Source organism: Fulmarus glacialis, unplaced genomic scaffold, assembly GCF_000690835.1.
Source record: "Fulmarus glacialis isolate BGI_N327 unplaced genomic scaffold, ASM69083v1 scaffold18913, whole genome shotgun sequence".
Classification (NCBI taxonomy): Eukaryota; Metazoa; Chordata; class Aves; order Procellariiformes; family Procellariidae; genus Fulmarus; species Fulmarus glacialis.
The window spans coordinates 24,813-35,966 of NW_009205073.1; the positions used below are offsets into that span (position 1 = coordinate 24,813).

Here is an 11,154-nt window from a genome sequence, read left to right on the forward strand (position 1 = left end):
AGAGACAAGCTTGCAGGTAAAAAAACTGTCAAGCACGTTGAAGGAGAAACCCTGAGATTGGGTGCAGAAGGTCCAGTTGATCAAGACAAAACAAGTGAAACTGAGCTAAAACCTACCCAAAAACAGAAAAGCAAGAAAAAGAAAGCAAAGCAGACTGGTATCTCAAGAGACAGCGCTCAGCTGGAGAAATCTTCTGCGGAAAAGCAGTCCCTTCCTTTTCTGATTTCCAAAGAAATTCGGGGGAAGAAGGAGGAGGACTTCATCTCAAGCATGCCAGAACCCAAACATGAAACCACCACCAAGATTACTGCTGGGTTGGCAAGAGGCACAGCCAAGCACACGGGGAGCAGCAGGGATGAAAAAGAAAAGAAAACTACTTCTGAGAAAGATAAAGAAAACCTCGCTGGGGGTCCGGTGTTCCCTGTCCTCCCAGGACAAGGGGAAGCCCGAGAGGTGATGAAAGATGGGATCAGAAATGGTCACGATTCCTTGGTGGCATTGAGCCTGGAGGAGAGGGTGACCCAGGAAAACACCAAGGTGGAAACCACCAGTGCAGCCCCTGCAGCAGGCGAACTGCCCGATGAATTAATTATCAGAGAGGAATCCAGAGAAGTTCAGGAAACCTCTGCAGTCCTTGAGCTTGGAGAAGAGACACGGCAAGAGCAAAGAGTGGAGATCAGCACAGGCCAAGGAGGTGCCCCTGTTCCCCCCAAATCCCAAGGAGAAACACCCCAGGAGAGGACCAGGCAGCCGGCTCCTGGCGAGCGGGGCTTGCTCTTACCTGTGATAGTGGAGGGGGAGCTGCTGGAAACCTCAAGGGAATCCACGAGACCAGCCCAGGTAAATTGATGCTTTTTGCTATTTTGACCTTTTTTTTTAATGAGCTATTTGTGTATGTTTGATGTTAAATCTGTCCGAGGTCCTCAGCACAGAGGACAGCCAGAACATGAGGAGTGAATGTTTGAGCTTGATGTTGCAGTATCAGCTGCAATGGATTTGGCAAAGGGAGCCAGTGATGTATGACTGAAAACACTCAAGGCTTAGTTGTGGCTTCTTTTTGCTGGAGCATTACTTATAAATGACTAATAAGTAGGACTTTTTTTTTTTTTTGGCACTTTTACTGTAACACCAGAGATCTCTTGCCATTTATAAGCTTATGTTGGAAAAAGAGCCATGTGTTTTATTTTTCCTGTAGTAAATCTTGTAGATAAGTCTAGCGAGTGGAAAGTCCCTGAAATGGAATGTTATTAACATTTCTTCTTTGAAAAAAAGAACAATATATAATCCTTTGTTTTCTTTTCTGTCTAAATTTGAGGTTTTGTTTTACTGTTTGATTCTGTAGATCATGTTCAGCAAGAAGATGTGTCTGGAGCACGATGAGAAGCTGATATCATATCTCTCCATGCTCCGAGATATCGAGATGAGAATCAAACGGGTGCAGCCGGCGGAGCAGAACTTGGCAGCCCTGCACGACCTGCTGCAGCAGGCGGAGGTGAGCGAGGCTGGGCCAGGCTTGGCCAGTGTTAGGCAGGACAGGGCTCGTCCCTCCTCTCCCCAGCTTCACGCACAGCCCTTGCACCTCCTCCCTGCTTCTGGGAGCCAGCCGGGGAGGTTAGTCTCCAGTTTAACAGGCATTTATATGCAAACCCTGTCCCTCCCCGCTCTGGCACTGCCTCTGGCTCACCTTCTCCTCCCTGCTTAGATAATAACCTAAGCATGGCTGAAATGGATTTTACAGCCTGGAGAAAGACAGGCGAGTGTTGGCAGCTGAGCGGGGCTGGAGGACGGTAATGAATCTTTTTAGGAGATAGACGCAGTGTTTGGAGCTGGGTCTCCAAAACCTTTCCTCAGTTTTGGCAGTGGGAAGATGAAGTCACCGTATCTTAGACATAACGATGCTGTCTTGCCTCAGGCCCTGGGCGCTGAGCTGCAGGAGCTGAGCTTCCCAGTGAATCAGGAGTTGGACGCTGTGAAGTGGATTGTGGCCAACCCCCCTGAAGAAGTCCCTGAGCAATTACTGAAGGCTTTGGAGAAGGATGCCAAGAACCTCCAGAAGTCTCTGAGCTCTGCGAGTAATGTCCTGGAGTCCCAGCTACAAAACCTTCGCGGGGCAGCAGAAAGCGAAAAGGTAGAGCTGGCAACTGTCCCCACTGCCTGCTGCCCCCCGAGCATCCCAACGCTCCTTCCCTGGAGAGCTCTGCTCCTTCTTTAAATGATGCATTTCTGTTTTTAAGGCTAAAATCCTGGCACATCACGAGACTCTCCAGGGCAAACTCCAGGAGCTGCTGAGCTGGGTCTCTGGCACTGCAGAGTCGCTGGATGGCAGCGATTACCACCCCGCGACTGATGCGAACAGCTTGAGTCGCTGCCTCCAGCACTACAAGGTAACCATGGCAATGCCCCTAATCCTTCTGGCTGATGAAGTTGCTGTCCTCTGCACAGAGGAGAAGCTTTTAATCCTGCTTCCCTCCTGGAGCCTACCAAGGGTTTGCCCTTTTCCTTTATTGCAGGAGGAGCAACAATATTGTATTTGCTCCAAAGTCATTTGTTTCTGCAATACACAAACCACCTGCTTTGGCTGTTTGGGGAACATGCTGAAATGCAGGTGTGTGGTGGAGGCTGAGCGACTGGGAGGGATTCCCATTAGGCTGTTGGGGAGAGAGCTGCTTCCTCCATGGGGGCTCTGAGAGCCCCCCTCCATCACACCTGCCCCGGTCTCCATCGACTGTACGAGGCGCCCAGGCTCCCCTCCGCATTTAGTCGTCTTTTAGCGATAGCTGTCAAGATTTGGTCAGTTCAGCATCTCCTGTTTGCTGGTAGCACCTTGGCGTTGAAGTCAGGGGGTCGAAGGCTTTGAGAGCCGGTGGTGACACATGGAGTCACCGAGGACTGGACGGGGCTGCTGGCAGCTCCAGGTCTGGGTCATCTTCAGGCCCAAGGGCAGCCCTACACGCGTGGGCCGAGCAACCTCTTGGCGAGGTGCTGGAGGCCTGGTGCAGAGGCACGTTAGAAAATTGCTGCGGTGAGATGCTGTAACCTCGATGCTGAGTGTGCTTTTGGGAGCGTTTGGGGTTTCTGGAATATATCGTTCTGGTGACAAAGCACTTTTTTGGGGTGCATACTGCTGCCTCTCTGCGTGTCCCATCTGAAGCTGGCAGTGCAGGAAAGCGCTGGCTGCAGAGTCATTTTGCCTGAGAGGTCTTTTCTCTCCCATTCAGGAGCTGAAAGAGCCCCTCGCTGACACCAAGTCTCAGCTCGACGCCACTGCCTTCGACATCCAGTTCCTTATCTCAGAGCATGCCCAGGACTTGACCCCTCAGCAGAGCAGGCAGCTGCTGAGGCTGCTCAATGAGCTGCAGAAGGCTTTCCGGGACCTGTCGGAGCGCGTGACGGCTCGGGTGGAGGTCCTGCAGGTCTGTCTCCAGCAAGTGGAGCAGACGGATCAGGTGAAGGTTGTGAGACATCTGCTTCCTGGCTGCAGTTTGCTCGCTGAAGCGCTTCCCGGCCACAAGAACGTGCGCTGAGACACCTCGTATTTGGAATTTCATGTGCATGCCACTCACAGTTTATGACTTTTCATTGCACATCATGAGCTTCCTCTAAAGTCTTTCTTCTTCCTACCATGTAACTCCCAGCGGAAAGTCGCTTTCCTCCCAAAAGATGGAGCCCTGCCGAGGTCTGGGTGGTGCAGCCGGGCAGTCCTCTCCTAAACATCGAGTTGCTTTGGTGTGGGTGGAATAAACCCTGGTCTCTGTAACCCCACCAGAAAATCCCTGTGCAGAGGGGCCACCACAGACCTGGGGGTTTTAATGTCTTATTTCCACTGCACAAGTCAGGTATTGCTGTCCCAGAGAAACAGCTGATGATGTATCAAGGCAGCAGGCAGCTGCAAAAGCAAGTCCTCAGGTCTCTGCTGCATTGCTGCAGCACCCGTCACTGCATGGATCCTCTTATACAAGACAGGATTAATGTAGTTTTTATTAACAGTTGCTCTCTGTAACTCTTGCCTGTCCTCTCTAGAGTGTGTGTGTATATTAACCAGTTTGCTTTGCTTTTTCAGATTGAGTGTGCGCCCATCCTAACGCAGGAAGAACTCGCTTTGCAGCTGAAGAGCTCTTAAGAAGGCTCTTGCAATTTGCTTCTGTTGTTTATCTTATCACTGGGAGAAACAAGCACAGTGTTTTGCACAAGTTTGTACATCACCTTGCTGAAATGCCCTGTGAAACTGAAAAACCTTTATCTCCCCTGGGAAAGGGGAACAGGAACGTTGCAGGGACTCTCAGGTCACATCATGCTCAATTGCTCAAACAGGCGCTTCTGTATTGTGCTCTAGCAGCAAAACGGAGGAGCTGGATCAGCTACAGAAATGCTTTCTCTCTCCTGGGCTCCCTCTCCAACCCCAGGATCAAAAAAACAGCCTACTTAGGTTGTTTGGGGCTCCACAGTGGTGCTGCCTGACCTTAGGTTGTTGTTACCTCTCGTTAGATGAGTTTCTGCTGCAGTTTTAATGTTTGTAGCGTTGAATGGAAAAGGCACAGAAACTTCTGGTTGAGCTCTCCCGAGAGAGGAGTGCGTGACCTGGAGCGTAGCTCCACGTGGAGCTGAATGGGCTTCTCAAAGAGCAGGTTGAGAGAAACCTGCTGGAACGGTGGCAAACGTGCAGCGAGCAGCTCCTGCTCAGCAGGGACGCGGCACCGCAGCCCCGTTCCTGCAGCGTGTGAGCCTGAGAGGGAGAGGGAGCACGTGGAGAGCTGCAAAAGCCGTTTTCTGGGCTGCATCCTCATCTTCAGGAGATGCTCCAGCTGTAACCTCTTGCCTTGCCTTTCAGCGATGTGCGTGACCGGAGGTGCAGCGCAGGTACTAACTGTCCCCTCTCCCCTTCCCTCTGCCCGCAGACGCTGCAGGAGCAGCAGGCAGCCCGGGCGCAGAGCCTGGCCGAGCTGAGCTGCTGGCTGCACCAGGCAGAGGACGTGCTGGCAGAGCAGCAGAGAGCAGCCAGCGAAGGGGACCTGTCCGCCTTGCAGCAGAGGCAAAGTGATGTTAAGGTCAGTGCTTTAAAAACGGGGGGTTGGAAGGCAGAGAGGCTGGGTGCTGCCCCGGGAGTGCACGGAGCCTTACGGCATTGTCTGCCTAGGAGCTGCAGAGGAACATGCACACCCGAGCCGCTTCCTTCGCCAGCGTCCTGAAAAGCACAGAGGAGTTTTTGGAGGAGAACAAGGCAAAGATGGAGCCCGGGGAGCTCGCAGCACTGCAAGAGAAGCTTCAGCGTGCCAAGGAGCAGTACCGGTCCCTGCAGGAGAGGACGGAGGTGGCCCAGAAGGAGCTGGAGAGCGCTGTGACTGCTGCAGTGCAGCAGGAGACTGAAAAGGTAACGTGCAAGGAGCTGTAGCCCCCAGGCTCTGCTTGAGGTGGACGGTGAGGTCCAGTCGGTGCAGTTGGATTCATCTGGGGTCCTGGTATTCAGCTGGGTGATGTAGCATAAAGCAATTTGCTGTTCCTTTCTGTCGGTCCCCCAGGCGAGGTGCCCCCCAAGCACTTCTCTCATGAAATACCTTGAGAGCTGCAGCTACAGATGAGCTGGTGGTGGAGGAAACAGGGGAGTAACAGGCACCTTGCTCTGCCTTTGGGCTGACCCGTAACGGGAGGGTGAGCATCGGGCACCTCCACGCGCTGGCGGTGAAAGCGATGCTCGCACCTTCACAGGGGGGACTCTGGGTTGTATCAGGGTGACAGAGGCAATGTAGCAGAGAGGCTGAGTTTATTCACAGCTTCTTTGCACCTTCCCCCCTTTCAGAGAGCCAGGAACTATTTTGGAGGTTTGTGAGTGTCTCAGGCATTTGCTGCGGCTGGAAAACTCTTTGGGGTTTTTCCTTCTGTTGATTTTTGTCTCCCGCCCCCATGCAGCTGTTTGCTGAACATGCATAAAATGGGTCATTCTTATCTGGAGCCTTTGTGCTTTCAGGTGAAAGCTGCCAAAGAACTGGAGGAGAACAGCAATAAGATCGATTCCCTTTTGAACTGGGTGGCATCGCTGGAGCAAAAGGGAGGGCTCCTGGAGTACAGACCCCACCCCATCGAGCAAGCGCCAGGGGCGCGAGCAGGGACAGGCACTCGGGATGTCCCCGACGGCCACGTCCCAGGAGCAGACAGCGCTGCCGAGAGCCTGGATGAGCAATACGAGAGGCTGAAGGTCAGGACCGACACCTCGTCCCTCTTAAAGCTTTCTGCCCGACGCGCTGGCCCTGCCTCCAGCTGCTGACACAGCTGGGAGCCGGACAGGGTGTTAGATAGGTCTGGAGATGGGTCTGGTCTCTGAGACACGTGTTCAGGGTGATTTTCCATATGGGAGACTTGGGAATTCCCTGTCTGGCTTCCTGGAGGACGCGCGCTCTGGGTTGGTGGGTGGGTGCCACGGCACGGTGCAATCAGGGTAACGAGAGAAGGTGGTCAGAGGGGGGGTTACCCTCCTGTGGGCACAGCGCCTGCCTGTATCCCCGCCTTGGGGTGTTCCCCCACCTTGCTAGTGCTGTAGGAGGGTGCGGAGGCTCAGTCACGCGCGTGGCCTCGCTGCACCCGCCGGGTGCTGGTGGGCAGAGACCCTCGGTCGCAAACATCACCTTGGCTCTCCGGCTTCTTTCAGGCCCAGCACCAGGAGCTGCTGTCCCAGCAGCAGGACGTCATCCTGGCCACGCAGTCGGCGCAGGCTTTCCTGGACAAGCATGGCCACAGCCTGGCTGGGGAGGAGCGGGACCGGCTCCAGGGCCGACTGGCAGAGCTGAAGGACCAGTACACGGCTTCCCTCTCGCAGTCGGAAACGCAGTTGAAGCAAGTGCAAGTCCTGCGGGACGAGCTGCAGAAGTTCTTGCGGGATCACGGGGAGTTCGAAGCTTGGCTGAAGCAAGCAGAGCAGGATCTGGAGGGGATGTACAAGGGGGACAGTGACCCCACGGCCCTCCGGCAGCTGCTCCTGCGACAGGGGAGCTTCTCAGAAGACGTCATCTCCCACAAAGGCGACCTGCGGTTTGTTACCATGTCGGGGCAGAAGGTGCTGGATGCAGAGGGAGCTGCTGGGGACGCAGGGTCCCAGCCGCTGACGTCCGGGAGTGTGGTCAAGAGCAAGCTGGAGGATGCGACGCAGCGATACACCACACTACACTCCAAGGTACGGGAAGGGCTTTGCAAGGCTGGGAGTTGAACCCTGGGTGCTGTTTTCCTCCTGTGTGTGTCGAACGAGCAGGGATGGCAGAGACATGTTTCTCTCGAGTGTCTGGCTGGACTTCTAGCACGTACTAGATTGTAGGACAAGGATTGTCTTCTTCAGGGCTTGGGCAGGAGTAACACCCCCTGTCTTGGCGTTGGTCTGCATGTTGCCTCCTGTAATTCCTTTAACACATACGGCAAAGTGGTTTTTTTAATTGTTTTTTCTTTCTTGATGACTTCTGTGTGTATTCCAGGGCTGCCCAGGTTGCTCTGTGCTTGTGTGCATCCTCCCATTATGTCTTGTTGCTCCTTTGCAGTGCACCAAGCTGGGCTCCCACCTGAACACCTTGCTGGATCACTACCAGCAGTTCCAGGAGGTGGCGGAGTCTCTCAGGACGTGGCTGCAGGAGAGCGAAGCTGCTGTTGGGAAACTGCTCTTGGAGACAGTTTCTTCAGATCCGGCCGTTCTGCAAAAGCAGCTCGCCAGCGCTAAGGTACGGGGTCCTTGGGTGATCTCCTGGGGGGAGCCTGGGAATTCGGCTGCTGCTCTGAGCAGTCAGCAGCAGGGAAGAGACTCGATCCATTCGCTTTTTTTGCTGGTTGAGTGCAAAGATGTACCTGCAGGAGGTCCCTGCGCTGCAGATCAGGTGCAGCCAGACTCTTCTGAGAGGTGCTCAGAGCAAGGACACGGGGCTGCAGTCACAGACTGCCACAGGGGACATCCCAGCGGGATGTGGGGGGGACGTTCCTCCCCCCTGAGGGTGGCTGGGTGCTGGGACAGCCCAGACCCTCTGATCCAGCTCTGAAGTCAGCCCTGCTGCAGCATGGGCTTGGGCCTTCCAACCTACATTATTATTTTTCTTAAACAAGGATCCCTCAGCAGGGTTTAAATGGAGCCCTGAGCTCCCCGCGGTCTCTTGCGTGTGATCTACTGCTGATTTTGCCTTGTCTTGTGTCAAAGCAGCAGCTGCAGGGAGACCTCGCTGAGCATCAGGTGCCGGTGGAGAAGCTCCAGAAAGCGGCTCGGTCCCTGCTGGAGGTACAAGGGGAGCCGGCCCCGGACCATGGGCACGTTCAGGAAACAACAGGTACAGAGCAAAGCAGCCGCCTGCGTTAGCAGGGATGGTGGGGGAGAGCGTGAAAACCAACCAGGGAGGTAGGAAAGATGAAGTCTCCCACTTTTGGGGGAAGGTGGGGCAAAGGTGCACAGCAACACATATTCAGGGCTTGTGTTTGCATGTGGGGAGGGCTGAGATCCAGTTCAGCCGTTTGCATTGGGTCTCCCGTCTCGCTGCTGAGTTTGGGGATGGGAATTCGTTGTCAGTGAGAGTTTGGCAGGAGCCAAAGGGGGTACTTGCTGCTCTCTGAGCACCAGGCAAGAAGCTCTTTGACACTGATTCTCCTTTGCGCTGAACCCTGCAGATGCCATCGTGAGCCGCTTCCAGAGCCTCTCCCAGCAGATGGCCGAGCGCTCAGACCTGCTGCAGAAATCCATCGCCCAGTCCCAGAGCGTCCAGGAGAGCCTGGAGAGCCTCCTCCAGTCGGTGGCTGAGATCGAGAAGAACCTGGAGGGAGAGCAGCCGGCCGTGCTCTCCTCCACGTCCATCCAGGACTCGCTTGCCATGAGTGCGGTAAGGCTGGTCCCTGAGCTCCCCCGCCTCAAACACGCCTGTCTGCAGGACCTGAACCGTGCAGGCAGTTGCTGGGGGCTAGCTACAGTATTCTGAAAGCACAAAAAAAAACCGACTAAAAAGGGATATGAGCAGAACCTTTACTTAATTTCTTTAAGCCAGCACACAGACCTGTTGAAAGTCTTTCTTCTGCTGACAAGTAGGGTTTTGATATCAGGCACCGGGAAAAGGCAGAGCAGGTTGGGGAGATCAGAAAGGAAAGGAAAACCAGGATAGAAAACTATTCTTGCCTGACTATTCTTTCCCAAGGGCGGCCCAGCCTCTTCATGCCAGTTCAGTTTTGCTCAAGAGCCTTCCTAAAATGGCATCCCTTTCTGTGTGTGCTTACCACAGAAGCTGAAGCAGGACATCGCCAGGCAGAAGAGCTGCCTGGAAGCCACCCGTGAGATGGTGACACGGTTCATGGAGGCGGCAGACAGCCCCACGGCCTCTGCCCTGCAGGGCAAGCTGGCAGAGGCGACGGAGCATTTTGGCAGGCTGTGCCAGCGGCAGCGGGAGAGGGAGGACGCGCTGAAGGGCCTCCTCCCGAAGGTCGAGCAGTACGAGCAGCTCTCGGAGAAGTTGCAGCAGTTCACGGAGAGCAGAGCGCGGATGTTGGCATCCGGGAACCAGCCAGACCGGGACATCGCTCACTTCTCCCAGCACATCCAGGTGAGATGCAGGGGGAAAAGACTCCACCTGCCTTGGGTTTTTAGGGCTGGGCCATTTTGTAATGATTTCTTCCTGGGCAAACAGCCCCTGGTTCACTTCCAGGCTGGCAGGATCCGCAGGACCTGTGCTGGCTCTTTGCCTGGGGAAGGGAGCATGGCCGGAGCGGCTGAGGCTGTTTCCAGCAGTGAGAGAGGGGAATGGCATTTCCCTGGAGCCAGGCTGGTTTTCAGGAGGGATCTCTAGCCAGGCTCGTAGGGACCAGTCCAAATATAGCAAGGTTTTACCAATTAAAGACTCCACGAGGTTAATACAGCAAAACGCCTGAGCGTTGGCAGTAAGCGCAGTGCAGGATGTGACAAAACCCTCGGAGATGCTGTGGGTGCTGGTGGCCGGTCATGGCTGCGCGGGATTCCTCCCTCTGGCTTCCTAGAGTGCTCTGCAACGGGGGGTGGTTTGACCACAGCCTCAGAAATGTTCTAAGTTGGTGTAAAACTGGACACTTGTGCTGTGGGGGGGTTGATTTGGCTTGGTCTAGGGTCCCCCATCCCATTCACTGTGTGGCTTTACACCGGCACCGGGGAAGGTGGGACTTGTTCCTGCAGCTGCTTAGAGTATTTGCTGAGCCAGAACTGGAGGAGCAGGTGGGACTGAGCCGTGCCCGCCTGTTCGGTGCTGGTGCAATTCATGGTGCTGCCCACAGAGGGTCCCTCCGTCTCGCCAGGACGCGGGGCTGGCCGGTTCATCCCATCTGCCCGTGTCTGCTGGCGAGGGCACGGTCGGCATCCCCCTTTGCTCTTGGCAGGAACTGAATTCAGAGATGAGGCAGCACCAGCAGGACCTGGCCACCCTGGAGCACCTGGCTGCGGAGCTGGGCTCCTGCGGCTTTGCCCCCGGCACCTCCCAGCAGCAGGAGAAGCTGCAGAGCCTGAAGAAAGACTTCCTGCAGCTGCAGAAGGTGGCAAAAGAGAGGTGAGTCCCAGGGACCCGGCCACTCTCTGGGGAGGTGAGTTTGGGGGTGGTTTTGTGGTCAGAGCAAGACCCCGTGGAGATCTCCTTTCCATGGGGGGGGCACGAGCGAACTCTTCCTGCCTCCCTCCTCCCACACCAAGAGACGTAAGGCAGCTCGCTCCAGCTGACGCTTTAAAAAAAGCCTTGGCTGGGGGCGTTGTGAAAAATTCCTGGTGCTGCAGGAGCTGGCGTTCGTGCGTTTCCCGGCGTGTGGGCTGCCACAGCTCCATCCCAGAGCATCTTGCCGGAGGGGAGCGGGATGCTGGCGGGGGATCGGGAGCCTGCCCCAGGCATGCTCTCCAGGAGGTGACAGAGCAGAGCAGACTGTCCCCAGAGTCCCCTAAAGTGGGGGTAAAGGGGAGCTTTAGCAGCAGCTTGAGTTCGAATTGGCCATAGCAGCGTGAGCAGGATTGGAGGGGCAGCTCCCCTGTATCCCCGGGGGGTCACACCTCCCAGGCTGTATCTCCAGCCTCCCTGGTGAATACAGGGAAGGTGATGGGGAAAAGCAGATGAATCTCATAATAATCCCTAGAAATTCGGCACCGCACAGAGAACTGCCTCTGGCTGGCCCCGTGCAGGCTGTTCGCAGCTGCGGTCGGCGAGG

General features: G+C 55.4%; 1 protein-coding gene across 1 annotated transcript in view; it reads left to right on the forward strand.

The window, feature by feature from the left end:
* The window catches only part of LOC104074946 (microtubule-actin cross-linking factor 1-like), a gene marked incomplete at both ends in the record, with an annotated part of 36,189 nt that overhangs the window by 24,522 nt on the left and 513 nt on the right, over positions 1–11,154 (forward strand). The window contains 9 exons of the mRNA XM_009575258.1: positions 4,896–5,045; positions 5,135–5,368; positions 5,963–6,190; positions 6,641–7,162; positions 7,518–7,694; positions 8,165–8,288; positions 8,623–8,831; positions 9,225–9,542; positions 10,345–10,511. Coding sequence (XP_009573553.1) covers positions 4,896–5,045; positions 5,135–5,368; positions 5,963–6,190; positions 6,641–7,162; positions 7,518–7,694; positions 8,165–8,288; positions 8,623–8,831; positions 9,225–9,542; positions 10,345–10,511 — 2,129 coding nt within the window. The remainder of the gene's footprint in view (positions 1–4,895; positions 5,046–5,134; positions 5,369–5,962; positions 6,191–6,640; positions 7,163–7,517; positions 7,695–8,164; positions 8,289–8,622; positions 8,832–9,224; positions 9,543–10,344; positions 10,512–11,154) is intronic.